Genomic DNA, 16817 nt, shown 5'->3' on the forward strand with positions numbered 1-16817 from the left:
GGAAGTCTGATAACACCTGCCTGTGGCCAGTCAAACCCATCACCATGGGGCAGATGCCCAGCAGGGCACTCCTCTCCCCACCTACAAGGGGACCTCGACCTCTGCAGATTTTCTAGCTCTGTTTGTGTTATCCTTGCCATTTGTTCTGGCCCACGGGACAAGTGCATGACCTTGATCACTGGTAAGATAGCTGCCCTCTCTGCTTGAACTGTAGGACTGTAGGAAGAATTCCCAAAAGCTGGTGGTTTCAGAGGTCCCCCTCCATCCCACACTTTATTATTATTCATGTCCTTGAGATTTACTCTAGCCACACGTCTTTTTGTGCTTGTCTTTGTAGTTCATTTTGCAACCCTTCCAATTAGCACACAAGTGAATGACATTGTGAATATTAATATGAGTTTCATTTATTTCCAGAGACAATATCCATGTGAATCAGCAGGGCTCCACTGATCTACGCTGAAGATTTCAGAGTGGTTGAAGCTGGTTTAAAAGGCATGGGAACTCGTGGCTGTGGAGCAGGTCATTACACACTCGTTATGATTCCATCCTTGAAGGTGAGGAGCACTGAACATTTGATTGGAGTGCTGTTATAAATAAAAGCAAATGTATCTGAAGAATCTGTGAATCGGTAAATCACATTAAGGGAAAAAGCCAATAATGAAAAAAGCCCCAGAGAGTGCACGGACAGAGAGACAGACTTATATTAGCCCAGAGGTTGGCTCTTCTCAGCCAAACACATTGCAGTGTGTATCAGATGCCCTCCTGCAGAGGACCTGGGCCTCATGTTTGACTGCATTGCTTCGGATTACAAAGACATTTTTCTGCTTCCTTCCAAGGACAAAATGCAGGGCCGTGGGACTTGGCTGGAGGTCAGGGTGGTCTTAATCTCCTTCTGCATCTTTCCTTCCCTGCCTTGCTCTGGAGACCTAATTTAGGCAGGCACAGCAGCCTGTCCCCAGGGCTCACACCAGAGCACAGCACTCTCTGTGCCCTGCTCCCTGCCCCTGCCCTGCCAGCCTCCACGAGCTCCATGGAAGGAGCTGGAATGGGAGGGCAGGAGCAGAAGATGCAGCCAGCTGAGCCTGCGGATGCTGCCTTTCCTTGCTTCCCCCTGATGTGGGTGTCTGAACCGTGCAGCAGGGGCTGTGGAGGGGGATTCAGCCTTCCAGTGCCTAAAGGGGCACAGGAGAGCTGGAGAGGGACATTCTACAAGGGCACAGAGGGAGAGTGCAAGAGAGAACAACTTTCAACTGAAAGATGGTAGATTCAGACTGGATACCAGGAAGAAATGCCTTACTGTGAGGGTGCTGAGGCCCTGGCATGGGAGGCCCTGAGAAGTTGTGGATGGACCGTCCCTGGAAGTGTTCAAGGCCAGACTGGATGGGGCATTGGGCAGCCTTGCCTAGTGGAATGTTCCCTGCCTGTGGCAGGGGGGTGGGAACAAGATGATCTTTAAGGTCCCATCCAGTCCAAGTAATTCGATGAGTCCATGATTTTGTGATTCACATGTGTCCTGGAAGGCCCCTCCTAAAATTTCATATATAGGCCGAGATCTGTCAGATCTGAAACATTTCTGAAATGCCCCATCACAGTCATGAGGTGTTTGCAATCAAATATTAAAACTAGGTAGGTAGGGACTGCACTTTCTCTCACCATAATATATGTGCAGAGACAGACAGACAATAGACAGTCCTTTTAAATGTTGCCCAGGCAGTGGCTCAGAGGTTAAAGCCATAAAGATTTAACTGGTTTATCCACATGCCAAGGTGCTGCCTGGCCCATCTCCATTGCTGACACACTCTGCCACTGCTGAGCTTCAAAAAGTCCCGTTACTGCAGAATGAAAAACCTTTGGGACACTTTTAAAAGGGCTGGGTCTTGTGTCCTTACACATCTTAATCTCGCTAGAAGCATTCTGGATACCTGCTTGGATCAATGCCCTTGGGGAATTTGAGGGAAAACTTTCCCACTGTTGCTCTGCTAAATTAAGCAGTGATCTACCTGACTGCCTTTAAAATAAAATTCCCATGGACTTCTTGCAGCGATTACCTGCTACACCGCATTGTTTGTGGTTCTCTTCAAGAAAGAAATAGGACATGAAGATTGAGCCAAGGAGTTTGCAGCGTTTGGAAGAGCAGAGTGCTCCCAGCTTTGGCAGGCTCAGCACCCTGCCCACCCAAGTGGCAGCTGGAAATAAAGCTCAGTAGCTCCCATTTTTTTGGCTAATAGTAACCTGGGAGTGATGCTCCTGTTCTTCAGGACCTTCTTTGACAATTTCCTTGGATAGATGAAGCTCAAAGGTTGGGTTTATTTTTTTATATTCTGAGGTCTGGTGACCTGATTCTCAGTTTCACCAAGTGAAGAATTCTCTGGCCTCACATTTGAAGAGAAGTGGAAAGAAACGTTTCCATGAGTGACTGGAATGATCCTTTTCTTGTTGTTTTGGCATCAGTAACTGTATTCCATTCTGATCTAATTTGTGGCATTTCCTCCTCATATTTGTTGTTTTATACTATATATTGAAATATGATGTATCCATAATATAGAAAATATGTTCTATATTTCTGAGCACATTTACACAAAGGCTAATTCTTATGCTGTAATTTGAAAAACATGAATCAAACCCAAAAATTAAAAGGAAAAACTGCCATAAACATACTTAAGGTAATGGCATACTTTCAGGAAAAACAAGAATGTATTCATTTTTATACCAAGTTAAATGTACCCTGGAAGAAGATCTGGGTGTTAATGTTCACTTATTTTAAAACTGGTGCTATATTGTAACTTGAAGAGGTAATCAATCTTTACATGGTTACATAAATAAAGCAAACTACTTAACTTGTTATAAGTTAGAAAGACCTGGACTCCTAACAGGAATTGAGTGCATTTGTGAATTTATGTAACAAACATATCACTACCAACACCAAATTACATCTCAATCAATGTTAAAAGGCATCTGACATTTCCCTTTGATTTATGGATTAACCTTTACAGTTAATACAGTCTAGCATTTATTGTTTTCATCAGTTTGTGGTTTGGTAGCAACCCCACAGTGCATTGCTGGGAATTGACTAAATTAATAGCTTTTCCCACCATGATCAACCAGCTAATGAAAAAGGTCTATTTTGCACAGCTGGTGGATGCTAATATTTAAGCAAACAAAAGAAACCTTCATAAATGAAGGACAAATGAGTCTTGGGTCCTGATTCTGCCAGTCAAGTTATTTATCTCAGGAAACCAAGGTGCACCTACTGACTGGGGTTGAGCCTGGCTAAAATGTAATATATTAAACCCAAAGTGACATGAAAGCAGTCCCAATGTGGCAGCCAGGGGAATACATTTTATTTCAGGATCAATTTGCAGGCAAAAACCAGAAAGTTTGCATTCCTCATTGTCTGAGATATTCTCTCTTTGGCATGGAAAATATTGGGGGGAAAAATGTACAGGTAGCTTTGCCAAGTTCTGCTCCCATTAATGCTGTTCAGATGCTGAGGGATTATGTACTAGAACGACAAAGCATTAAGCAATTATCTGCATCATTTTGTGGAAATAATTCACATACAAAAGAGTTTTCTTGAATAAAGAATAACACTGCCTTAAAAGAACCCAGATATCCCTCCAAATTACTCTGATTGAGGACTAATTATCCTAGCAAGAAAAGCATTATGCAACTTGAACTGATGTTAGTGATGACAAGTCAGTTAACTGGGGACTTTTCATTTCAAGCATCATTTTGCACACTTTTAATCAACGTGAAATTGCCACCAACTTTTGCATTGCAAGCAAAAGGAGATTAGCACCTGGTTAAGGGTAACACAGCCTGGCTTCACACAACCATGGAGAAGACAGAACAGGCTTGTCCAATCTCCAGATATGCTCATCCTCCACTCTATCATGATCAAAGATAGACCAAGACTAAGAGCTTGGAGAAAATTGACAGGTTTGGTTACATCTGTACAACTCCTCTGAACTTATTTTTCCTGGATACCTCAGAGTAGCAGTGAAATTTCCACTCTGTCCCATTTGGAGGAAGAAAAAGTTCAGTAATAAAAGTCACTTTCACAGCATTTTGGCACATCTGCTTCCTCATGCTCTTAAATATTCCTTTTCCTTAAGGTTCACAGAAGGTTTCCAAGCCTTAAAAGTCAGGGTTCATTAGAGCTAAGCTTTTGTTTGAATTGCAAACATCTGGCAGTGCAAAGAGATAGAAAATGCTACGCTGCATCCTTGTTACAGCTCACAGTGGCCCCAGCAGATGCTGCCTTGCACCTTCAGCAGTGGCTGCAGGTGGAAAATCTCTGTAATTACAAGGTGGATTTATCTGTTTTATCCACACTCACAGCTAAATTCTGCTGTGGCTTAGTCCTACACGCAAAGCCCCAGCGACTTCTGAAGGACAGAGGAGGGCAGAGCTCATTAATAAAAGGGTTTTTTTCTCACAGGTCACACATGAAAGTAGGAAAAACAAAAGCCCAGCAACCCAGACAACTTTCCCACTTCTGGTGAACTTTTCCTCTGAAAAGGTTGGCCTGTTGGGGAGCCACGGTCCATGACAATCCACTTCTCCTCAGCCTCTGCACAGCGGATGGCCACGGATCATTACTCCAGGATGGCACCACGGCCACGTCTGCAGCAAATGGAATGAGCCCCCTTTGGCCTGGGAAACTCCTCTGAAGGCAAAGTCAAAGCTGTCTGCTTGTAGAGTCTGTGTATTTGTGATATTGTATCCTACTCCTGCTTGGAACAGCGTGGGGAATATCACAAGAGCCAAGCTGGATTCTCCAGGAGATTTTGCATCCGGGAAGCATTCACTATGGCAAAATTATTCTAAGTTTCTGCATGGATTCCTTGGATTTGAACAAAAATCCTGCCATTACAGAGATCCTGTGAAGAGAGTGGTTCAATAACTCTCTGCAATACCATTATTGCCAGTGCCAGGGACTCCTCTTGAAATTACAGGTGCTGTCTGCTCATTTTTACTGCCAGTGGAAGGGGTTTTTGTGGGCATTTTCTTGAAAGAAACAGCTGTAAAATGCTTCCACTTGCTCCAACAGCACAGTGTTTGCTGGAGCAGGTGGCAGTGTGAGTTAATACGTGATAAAAAGTCTCTTGCATTTAGCTGGGGACATGGGTTTGCTTTACCTCAGCTTAAAAACCAAGAAAAAGAAGATTATTTTCTAGAAGTAAAAACATTTCCAAACCTTGCAACTCAATCCCAGCTCTCTTTATACTTTTGTGTATTTCTTAAATGCCCTTCTCCCTGAGTCACATGGAATCAGAGCGCTGCTCTTACACATTTAGGCACCACTCAGCCCTTTACAAAACTGATCTGGGGCAACTGGTCAGTGGCAGGGCGGACAAGATGTTCAAGCATTAGGGAAGATTAAAGCAGAGACAGGAAAGGTGACAGCAAGTGGAGAGAATGTGGAAGGTCCATAACATCAGCCTGCTGATACAGCAGGTTTCTAACACAATTCTCTGCAAAGGTTAACTCTCTCTGCTGCCTGGAGGAGACACAGAGACATAAAATGACTTGCCCCAAGGCATTGCCCATGTTGGAGACAAAACAGACTGGATCTCTGAGGCCAGAAGGTTTCAGGCTATTCCAGAGAAAAGGATGAAATACAGAAGCGAACAGAAATGTTTTCTTGGCTGTAATTTGAAAAAAGAAAAGTAGAATTTCCTGCAGTCTTGAGTAAGTCCATTATAATCAGAGTATGGCTAAATCTAATACAGGAGTCAATGTGCCACCACCAGCAATACTTCTTTTGCAATTGCCTCCAGCTATTGCTACTAGTAGTTCTGATTGCAATTTCCTTGTACCTTATGTCAATATTGCTGGGTCACAAGCGAGGAAACAGGAAGCCTGATAATCAATTTCAGTAGCTGTTCAGTCATTTAGCTCGGGAGTTTGGTGGTTGGAAAAATTTAGACCTCAGCTCCAGTAATTGCAACCCTGAATTAAGACAGAGATATCAATTTCATATGTGCTGTGCACATGCCCATGTGGCCATAGAGCCAGGACACAGAAAACTCACTTGTGCTGGTAGGAATATTCCTTACAGGGAAAAAAATTCAGTGTATTTTAAGCTCAAGTATTGTCTTCCCTCTCCAAGTTCAGCTTATGCTGTTGTCATGGTATAAATGGTTCAAATTCAGGCAGGCTTGGAAACAAAGAAAAAATTCATATACATTCAGGTATATTATTTTTTCTCCCTGTCTGTTGTTAAGCAACAGGCTACAGCTTTATGATGCTGTAGCACAGACTTGACATGATTCTTCATTTTTATTTTGGAAAACACCCACTAAATAAAAACTGAGCCTCCTCTCAAATAAACATCTGTCAAACAAGGAATGTTTCAGGTGAGAGTGCTTTGTTACAGAACCTCCTCAGCCAGTGAGTGCTGGTGGACCTGCTGGTGGTACCCTGGTGTCTGTCCCCAGCGCTCGGGGTGGTCTGCTCCTTCACATCACCCCCAGCAGCCCTGTGTTCCTTTAGCTGTCACCTGATGGGAAGGGACAGGGGAGAGAACAAGGTGCTGGGAGCTGAGATTTCAGAGGAGCAATTGATGTGGCTTGTCCCAGCCATCCACCGCTGGGAGATAATTCAGGTGAGACCAGGGATGGTCCTTGAGGTGCACGTCCCACGTGGCAGAGATTGTCCCAAGGGTCTTTGTAAAACAACACAGGAGACCATGCCTGTGGAAAATATGTGTTTCCCACCCCAAAGTGAGGTTCCCTTAAAGGCAAGTGGGAGCTTTTCTAGAGAACAGCTTCAGCTCTGCCATGCCAAGGTAAGTGTGCATTGGCAGAGGACAGACTCTTTGACACCAGTCCTTGGTGTGGCTGAGGCTGGAAGTCAGGCAGGTCCCCCCCGTGCTGCCCCTGAGGTCTCCTTGCCTTCCTGCAGCAGCCAGCCTGGATTCCAGCTGTTCCCCAGCTGCTGCCCCCAGCAGGGGTGGGAAGCAGTGGGAGCAGGACCTAACCAGGGCCCCCCTCCTCTCTTGGCCTGACCCACCATCCTGGTCTGGCGTGGGAACAGGCTGCTGCTGCTGCTGCCTTTGGGCCGTTTCTTCTCTTGCCGACAAGAAATCTGCCTCCTCTTCTCCCACCCCAGCTAACCTGTCTGGCAGTGCACGCCTGGCTGTGTGCTTTCCTGCCAGGACAGGCTTGACTTGGTTTCATGCACTGGGAAGCAGAAAGAGCCAAGCTTCCTCTTGATTTCAGGATCAGAACCTAAAACAGATTAAAATGTTGCTGCTTGAATTTTAAAACGTTGTTTTTCATGACATGATTATGTGACCTACCTTTGTTTATTATAAAACTAATACCACAAGTTACAGTTCAATGAATTCACATTTTATTTGAAATTTTTGTCTGAAGTAGCCTAAAGCTCTTCAAGAAACAATTGCACAAAACCATATGAGAGCTGCTAATTTATAATCTGCAGCATCACAGCACAACTGGCTTTTCATTTGGCTAAAAGGAAATGGTTACTTAGAACAACAAAGCAAACCATGTGTCCATGGTTTATATTAAATGCCCTTGGTATTTATTAGGGATACACAATGTATCATCTTGAAAATATTTATTTTCCTGTAATTTCAACAGCAGCAAAACAAAATGGAAAGTAATACAATGTCATCCCTTTGCCAAACTGCAGCAGATTTTGGGACAGTTTCCTGTTGAAAGAAAATTTGAGATCCCGAGTCTGGATATTGGCTTGGAGTGACTTGTTTAGTTGAGTCTATTTATTTATTTATTTACACCAGCCCCAGAACAGAGGTGCTCTCAAAGAACATACAAACATCTTTGCACCAGGGATCTCACCCCAGATGCCAGCATCTGGTTCTGCTGTGTTCAGCCCTTGGGCTTTGGGGAACTTATTCCTGATTTGGACACATTTCCCACTGAATTCAGGAAGTATTTTGTCTGGCTGAAACACAGAGCCAAAGGAACCTGTAGAAGCAAGCTGCTATTTTGTCTTGAGAAGACACCAAGTAACTGCTAGAAGGTATTTAATTTTCTCTGCAGTCCCCATGGCCTTTAATCTGATTAATCTCTGGCCCGGCAATAGAAGATGAAGTTTTGATCCCTTGAACCCAATGGCAAAACTCTCATTCATTTCATGAGAGTCAGGATTCAAGCCATGTAGCCAGTCCCAGATGCTCCAATGCAGAAAAATGTTATGGGCTGATTAGTGCTGAAGTGCCTCCCAGGGTTTGATAATTGCTCATATAGCTCTCAGCCTCGGAAAAGCCTGAGACAGATTAATCATGAAACACAGCTCATTGCACCTGTTATTTTCCACATTCACTTTTATGGGAAGTGCTGCTTCTTTTCCCTGGTCTCAGAGAGGCCGTGCTGGAAGGAGGGGATGATAGCAGAGGATGCTGGATGCAGTCAATACCAGCACAGTGTAATGCCTCAAGCAAAGAGGGGAAGATGGGGAGCAGTTTTGTCGTGGGGTTAAATATCTGTGGCATGAATCCTCCAAAAGCATTTTCAGCTAGAGCAGATGTTGCTTGAGACAGATGGCTAATGGTCAGCAGAGCCTTTGGGCCCAAGAGGGAAGCTGGTTCTATCCTAGCTTGTTTCCTCGCACAAGGAGAACATGACAGCGTTTCCCCACCAGCAGCTGTGGAAAGCACAGCTTTGGGGGGCACTTGGATCCAGAGATGGGGCTGCTGGGGCCAGTGCTAGGGCTGACAAAAGGGTTTAATGACTGCAGGACAGAGCAGTGTTCTTCACTGTGCAAATTTCAGGAAGCCCAGTTTGGTTTCGGTTGTTGTTTTAATTAGAACCACTGGTATCAGCATGGAAACTGAACAAACTTCCAGGCCCATTAATGCTTTATCATGTCTCCAATAGAGACCTAAGAGGGAGCAGCTTTTGTGCAGAACATTTAGTCCGTGGAGCTGTAGCACTGAGAGAGCTGCACCGAGCTGCACCACGCAGGCTGACAAGCCAAAGAGCATTTCTGAACCTTATCTTCAGCCTGCTCAGAGCAAGACAAGGTGGTGTGTGCCCAGTGTAAATGCTGATGATGAGGACCAGCAGCTCAATTTTGCAGTGCAAAATTTTTTTCCTGAAAAATACTGTCAGAAGAACCACTCCCAAAAGATGAAAGGGGGCTCCTGTTGCTGGCATAGCAGGGTTCATTCCCTGCTACAAAGGGCAAAGAACACACAGAGAAACACGACAAAAAAAAGTTTGGTTTGGGCTTACTGCAACTTTTAGTTTTCTTCTTCTGTCAGTGCCCTGCAAGGGCTATTTTCAGTTCCATAGTTATGGTGAGAAACATGGTGTATTTTGATTCCTAATTTAGCTTGTTTATCCTGAGAGATTCCAGGATCTTCATTTGAAAGATAAATTCAAACCTTCTTTTTTCCTTTGCAGCCCACATTCCATAACAAAAACATTGCATGCCATACTTCATTACAGGGCTTGGAAGACCTTCATGACCATAAATTTGGGAACTTGCGGAACACAATGGACTTTAGGATGGAAGCAAGCCAGCTGGCCTATCTGGTCAGGTCCATCCCTTCTGTTTGAATTAACAGCTGGATTTCACAGTGGGAGAAATCCGGCAGTTCTTTCTCAGGCAAAATTCTCACAGTTGGATTTGCCTCCAACCACTGTAGCAAGGGTGGGAGGGAGCACAACTTACTTTGTTATTTTCTGTTAGCTCTCCGGGTAAAAAAGATTCCAGTGCAAGTTCCATAGGACTTGGACCTACCCTGCTCTTTAATTTAATGACCCCAAGTGCAAGAAGAAAGACATTCCCAGTAAAACAGAGACAGAGACTAGGTTCTTTGTGCAGAGCAGTGCAGATGGTACCCATGTTCTGGACAAAGCAATTAGAAGCCGATGCTGAGGCAAAATAAAGAGGTAGGACCATTTGTTGCTCTGAGAATTCTATCTAGGAGAGGAGCTGCTGGCACAGTTTTGCAGACTGTGTGAGGAGAGGTGTTGGGTATAATGTGCAAAGGTCGGTTTCACATGTGCTATTTCAATTCCAAAGGTAATTATACCAAAGTTAATGGACTTGCAAGGATTTACACCCTCACAGCAGGGAGGAGAACATGGCCCAGAAGAGACAGAGAGGGGCTGGAATGAGCAGCACAGGATTTCCATGTCTTGACTCTGGGATCTGAAGTGCAGATCACAGACAGGGATTTGTGTTACGCTGCCAGAGCTAAAGGTTCAGGTCCCCATGTGCTCAGGGACATGTGGTGGAGGTTCCCTCTTTTCTCTGAGCTTGAGTGCAGTTGGACTTGGGGTATTGCTGCCCTCCATTTACAGCAGAGACTTGACGCACAACCCCAAGAGCCCTTGAGATGCACCATCAGCTCTGTACTACTGGAAGATCTGTAGCAGAGCTTTTTTTCCCCAAGGCTCATCCCTCCAAACCCCTTCCCCTCTCAGTGTGTCCTCTCTGTTGGTAGAGAGTAGGAAGGACTCACAAGATTTGGACCTGAACAGGCAAGTGGTAGCCAAAAGAGAAAGCCTCTGTGACCAGAAAACAGTGCAGAAATCTTGATTTGGTTTTGAGGGAGAAACCAACCTGCTGAGTGGCTGAGGAACGTTGTGGCAGCTCAGGCCATAGGATGGAGCACAGCAAAGCAAAGGCATGGGGAGAAGCAGCTCTCCAGTGCGGGTTGACCTTCAGATGCTCCTTGAGCACAGCTTCTCTTTATATGAGCAGTTAATGGGTCTCAGCTAATAAGATCTTCCTGACTGGCAGAAAAATTGGGGAACTTGGCTTTACTGGCAAAGAAAAGGTTTGTTTTCAGCTGTCCTAGTCTGCATTAATGCTCCCATAATGTGCAGGAGGTTCTGCTGAGGGAGAGGTCCCTGTAAGTGAGGTCAGCTACTGGCCTGCCTTGGGTGTTATCTGGCCTCTCTTCACTGGGGGAGAAGAGAGTGCTGCATCCTTGCCCAAGTACTTTGAACTTCATTCTGAGGCTGATCATCATTTTGCTGTTCAAAAACCACTTCTGTGACACCAGTGGCAAAAGCCTAAGAAATTAAATCAGTAGAAGTGAAATCGCTGCATAATAACCTGGAGTGGCTCCATTGAAATCTCTGTTTCATCATGGGAAGCCTTCCTTTAGAAGGATAAATAAACAACCCCCCTGCAGGGTCCCTCACTGAGGCCAAGCCTTGCCTCTCCCCAGAAAGAAACCTTTCATCTTTGCTTTGCAAAGGTATTTATGATCCTAAAGGGAGAGGTCTAAAGGCTTGTTCCTCCTCTCTGTGCCCCCAGCCCAGCAGGCAGGAGCTGCTGTCCCACACCCTCCTCCTGCCCCACCTGAGCCTTGGGACAGTGTCAGCCTCCAAGTGAGGCACCTCTGCTGGGCTAAGGAAATCCATGGCTCACTCTGGGTCTCTCTCTGCAGTCAGGAAGGTGCCACGAGATGAGGAACTGAGCCAAACACCTTTTCCCAGCCTGGCCAGCCCACTGATTGTCTTGGAGGGTGCAGAGCCTTGCCCTGCACTGCTCAGCCCTGGCTTCAGCTCAGCTTTGAACCCCAGTGCCAAATGGGAGAATATTCACCTGCTTCAACACAGGGCAAGGAGGGACTTTCCTGTGAGATTTTCTTTTTTCCTTTCATTACAGCTTTATGCAAGTGGCTGGCAGGCTGTGATGGAGATGAAGAAATAGCTCTGGATTCAGAGAAGAAAGAAACCCGGACTTTTTCCCCCTTTGCCTGAGAAAAAGTAATTTACGTAAATTTATCCACGACCAGCACACGGCAATAGCTCACAACTTTGTTAATGGAAACCTGGTGATCCATAACACTTGTGTGGGAGACATTTGCTCAGGGGTAATACAATATTAATGTTAATATCAATGATCGATCAGAGGATTTGCAAGAAAGGCATAAAGTATTTAATTATAATTACATTGGGAATGGCTTTGTAATGGCTACGACATTTGAATAAGGTCACGTCTAGCCCTCACCCCTGTTATGTTGTTCTATATTAAATGCCATTCACTTTAACTGCTGGAAACCTTTCTGGAGTCGTCAGAATATAATATACTGGGTAAATTGAAATATGTCCCTTCATTTTTCAAAATATGATTGATACCGTTTGCAAAACAAATGTTAACACCTATTTGTACACAAATTTCTTTGATTATATGTTAGGGAAACTAAAGTATGACAGTCTCTCCTAGCAGGCACTTTAGTGTGAGCAAAGGACACGGCTATTTGTGAATATTAATTCATCTTACAGAAAATGGCTTTGGATCTCTGCTGTAAATCCACTTGGGTGTATTTCTGCCTTTCCTAATGCATTAATTCTACATTGATTAGTAGCCATAAACTGTATTTCCACTGGTCTCAGCAGCCCACAGTGTTCACCTTACCCAGGAGGAACTTTTGCTGTCACTGAGTTGTCTTTTGCTAACAGCAGCAACCAAGAACACATCTCAACAATCATATTTGCATGTTTCACAGCAGAAAATATGTATTTCAAATATACTGCAGGTGTGTACTATAACTACCAGCCCAACAGCAGCAGTGCCATGTTTAAAACAATGAGGAAGAAGATCTGTGTATAAAACACGACTATTTATCTGTAGGCAGGATCCCAGAGGTGCACAAGTACCGACCCACAGCGAGTGCATGCAAACACTGAAGCACTAAATGAGGACATGCTCTTCCCACACCTATTCACTACTGAGCATGAACACTAAAGGAGCAAATTCTCGTCCCTCTTCAAATGAGAATCCATCTGTCCAGTCCCCCCCAGAGGTTTTCTTCTTTCTCTACTATCAGTGTAAACAGCAGATCAATCAGGTCTAATAACAGCAGATCAGTCAGGTCTAATAATCGCCCAGAATAACCATTGAGTCACAGAGAATTGAAAGCTCCCATTTGAAGGCAGAATTTGGTCTCAAGAAATCATCCTTTCAAAGTTTGGAAGACATGCAGTGATGTAATTGACATGATTTTCCATTTTCTCTTTTCTGAAGAAGAAGCAAAGACTTTTGCATGCTGTAGAAATGCCTGAAGATAACAAGTTTTATAGTTTTCCAAAAAATGAGCATTTATTACCAATCAGTGTGAAATACCACTGATGGTAAATTTTAAGTATATGGCAGGAGTTTCAGCATCATGACAACATACATCATGCATTTTTACAACATATAAGTGCAGTGATATTGCTCCCTTTCTCAATAACAATATATAAGAATATATAGTATAAATGTACAGTATATATTAGACACAATGTAAAATAACTTAGTGAAATGTCAAAGCTTCTGCATAAAAATTCAAGTCATGCCTCAGCATACCTCTATGCTGAATCTTATCCCATACACCTTCATTTGTCTTTAGTTCCTGTTGCAAAGGTAATTTTATCTCTGTATTTAATTGCTTAAAACTATCAGAATTCTTGTCTTTTTTCCTTTTATCTGCAGTAGGTGAAGACTGTAGTAGCCAAGTCAAAGCCAGGATTTTGTGGAGCCTTTACTAATGTTGTTTATCTTCTGGGAAGCAATTCATTGTGAGCAAGTTGTATAAAAGCAACTTCTTAAAAGCTCATTAGAGTTCATCACTGTCCATCAGGTTCTGTTCCAAAGTCTCCCACTGCATGTAAATGGTAATGGAGTGGCTTTCTCAGAAATGGAGCTCATGAGCTAACATTGATATCTGAAAATTATAAATCTCACCAGTTTAGCTGAAATCATATCAAGCACCACTTTGGTAATTGCTTGCAAGAAGGATCAATAAAAATCTATTTAATGGGAATATACAACTTGTCTCAGAGCAGGTAGGTGGAATTTTAGCTTTGCTCAACACTCAACAGGGCTTTTTGCAGTGCCAGGTTTCCTTTCACACTTGCTAAATGAAATACGGCCAAGGACTTTCCTGCAGCATCTCAGGAAGATTTCTGGTAGTACAAGGGAAGAAGTGTTGGGGTTTTTTTTATACAAGGCATTAAGAGACTCTTTGACTGTCACATTACGTATCAAAGTCTACCAGAGTTCAGCATCCTTGCAATTAGGTCTCTTGGAATTATTTTGAACACAACTTCACTTCAACAATTTAAACAATTCTGCCCCGAATATAAACACAAATATACTTGAAATACTTATCAATAGCTATGTTTTCTAATGAACAATTAATTAAAGCTGCAAAATAGTTTGAAACATGATGTTAAAAGGAAAAATAAGGAAGACAGGGTGATTTTCTGTAATTCCTTTTAAGAAACAAATTTCTACCCTCCACCCCCCCACATTCCCAGCCAGTGTAAATCGACAGAATTACACTGTTTTAGATCAGCTTAAGTTCTGACCTATATACTCCAGTGGAGTTAATCCTAATTTCCACCACTGAAAGTGGGATCAAATTCACTTTGTCTTTAATAAAGCAGTGGATGATAAGCAAGTCTCTTCTCTGTCGGATTCTGCTTGAGAAAGGAAATTCTTTGTGGTGCTAAATGACGTCCGAGGCAGTTTAGAAAATAAAGCTCGAATTTCATAAATTTCAGCGTGGTGAAAACCGATATTGGTAACTGTTATTTATGCTTTAATCTTAGCAAAGTACTTTGGGCACAGACAGAGCATCAGCTGGTGAGTCCGTAACCCTTTCTGCGCACTGCTTGGGAGGAAAACAAGGAGGCAGGAGGCTGATTTTCAGTGACACGAGGCTGCTGAACACACTGTGACTCAGACTTTGTTACCACGAATAAATAACATCACATTGTCCAGAACTGGAGATTAATATGCGGGGCCTCCAGTAGGTGATATTTATTTTCTTGCATGTTATACTGAGATCTCAGGACAGGCAAAGGGTCAGGGGCTGAAAGGATGTAGTCGATGCTAAATTTGATTTCAGAATCCGATTTTGCTAAGGAGGAATTGCTTAGGCTCTGCCTGTTGGTCACGCTGTTTGGAGCAAACCCACAAGGCTCCAGAAGTTTTGGGCCCGGTTCAATTCTTTCATGTTTACTTTCAGAAGAGGAAATGTTGTTCAAAGCAGAGTCCACAGAAGAGATATTGGGGGATGAAGGACTTTTCGCTCTGCTTGGTCTCTGCTCCTTGTGTTCCCTTTTCACATTCCTCCTCCTCCGTCTTCTCCTGTAATTCCCATTTTCAAAGAGATCCAGCATGGATTCGCATCCTGTTGCAAAGCTCCAATAGTTTCCTTTCCCCTTCTCATTCCCTTCTGTTCTGGGAACCTGTATTTATTTAAAGGCAGTTCAGTATTTGTATGTGTTACAGATGCTGCTGTTCAGCATCTGCATTCGTTTACATTCAAGAATGGTGTAAACACATATGACAGGACGTTTAAGCCTATTCTCTGTCATTATATGAGTAAGATGTAAGCCCCATCCTCTTCAATTTGTTATCTATTAGCACACATCAGACAAGGATATACTCCTTATCTCTGGAATTGACAACTCAGAGAGATTTTAAGTGATTTGCAGCTCAGCTGTTTGTTTCCCTTCTTTCCCAGTGATGAGATTATTGCTGCATATATTTTTTTAGCCATGTACAGTGTGTATGTAAATACACAGTAACTGATCTTACCTTCACAAAACAACTGTTAAGTGATAAGTTATGTCGGATGGAGTTCTGCCAGGCTCTTTGATTTGATCTGTAGTAAGGAAATTTCTTCATTATAAAGTCATAAATGCCAGAGAGGGTGACTTTATTTGAAGGGCTTTGCTGGATGGCCATTGCAATTAAGGCAATGTAGCTGGAAAAAGGAAAACTTGCTGTTACACCATCGCCCTACTCACAGACTCAGTTTTCAGGACCACATGGGTACATGTGTTCCTATATCCTGCTTCCAAAACTCCCCCAGTGGGTCTGCTCCCTGATCCGAGGTGTCCCGGGGAGAAGTCCTGAGTGTGGTCGCTGCCTGTCCTCCACGAGCCCCAGGTGACACGGAGGGGGCACTGCCAGGCATTGAGTCCCCAGGGCTGCCTGCCCTGGCACTCAGGGCAGAGCACAGGAGGGTTGCAGAAGGATCACACACCTCTCCAACTCTGTCTGAAAAGTTTCCCTGAGCAGGACGGCTGCAGTGAGACAGACCAGGCTCAGAGTCACTGTCACTGGGGACCAACCCTGCTCATGGAAAGGACCTTGGATGTCCCTGTGAACATCTACACCGTGCCTCTTCCCACCACACCGGGATTTTCTGCATCCCATTCACCCGTTGGCACATTGAACATTTCATTCCCTTCTCCCAAGGGTCCTGGAGGTTGGAGACTGACTGAGATCTGGAGGCTTAAGGGCATGCCAGAGTTGCTGTGACCCGTCATGGGAGGAAACAAATCATGAACGCTTCACACAGAGAAAGGGGGGAAATCTGCCCACTGCAGTGCCTGCACCCATCGCACACAGCTGGCCCCACGCTCCCCTGAGAGCTGTGATCCCACCAGCCCAGAGCTCAGAAACCTCACCAGAGATAGGGGGACTTGGAAAAACTTCATCTTACCTGTACGCTGGTCTGGTGAATTTTTTCTCTTCGTCAGAACTACAGGTAGGATAATCATCCCCATCATAATTGAAGCAGTTATAGGGGTACTGCGTGTTGTCAAACATCGTCCTGCTCCTTGCTCAGCTCCTGTGGAGTGAGAGAGATGGAGTGATGTTTCTCAGAGCTTGGACTCCCTCCTCCCTTCTTCCCTCCCCTCTGTCTGTCTCATTCCCTCTCTCCCCCCTCCTCACACTCCCTCTCCTCCGTGCACACACACTCTCCGTGATGGGGTGGGGATTGTTTTTGCAATTCTCGCATCCCAGACAGCCTGTCTGTTCGGATATTTTTTTTTTTTTTTTTTGGGGGGTGGGGGGGG

At 44.2% G+C, this 16817-nt stretch overlaps 1 protein-coding gene across 1 annotated transcript; it reads right to left on the minus strand.

Moving 5' to 3' along the window:
- Positions 1–386: 386 nt before the first annotated feature.
- On the minus strand, positions 387–16656 carry LOC103615597 (forkhead box protein L1). Its single transcript, XM_008633658.2, has 3 exons — positions 16460–16656; positions 15547–15715; positions 387–15194 (listed from the first exon to the last, which is right to left on the minus strand). The coding sequence occupies exons 1-3, from the start codon at positions 16564–16566 to the stop codon at positions 14712–14714; spliced, it is 759 nt and encodes a 252-aa protein (XP_008631880.1). The 5' UTR covers positions 16567–16656; the 3' UTR covers positions 387–14711.
- Positions 16657–16817: the final 161 nt, after the last annotated feature.

Source organism: Corvus brachyrhynchos, unplaced genomic scaffold (genome assembly GCF_000691975.1).
Source record: "Corvus brachyrhynchos isolate BGI_N302 unplaced genomic scaffold, ASM69197v1 scaffold5, whole genome shotgun sequence".
NCBI classification, from domain to species: domain Eukaryota; kingdom Metazoa; phylum Chordata; class Aves; order Passeriformes; family Corvidae; genus Corvus; species Corvus brachyrhynchos.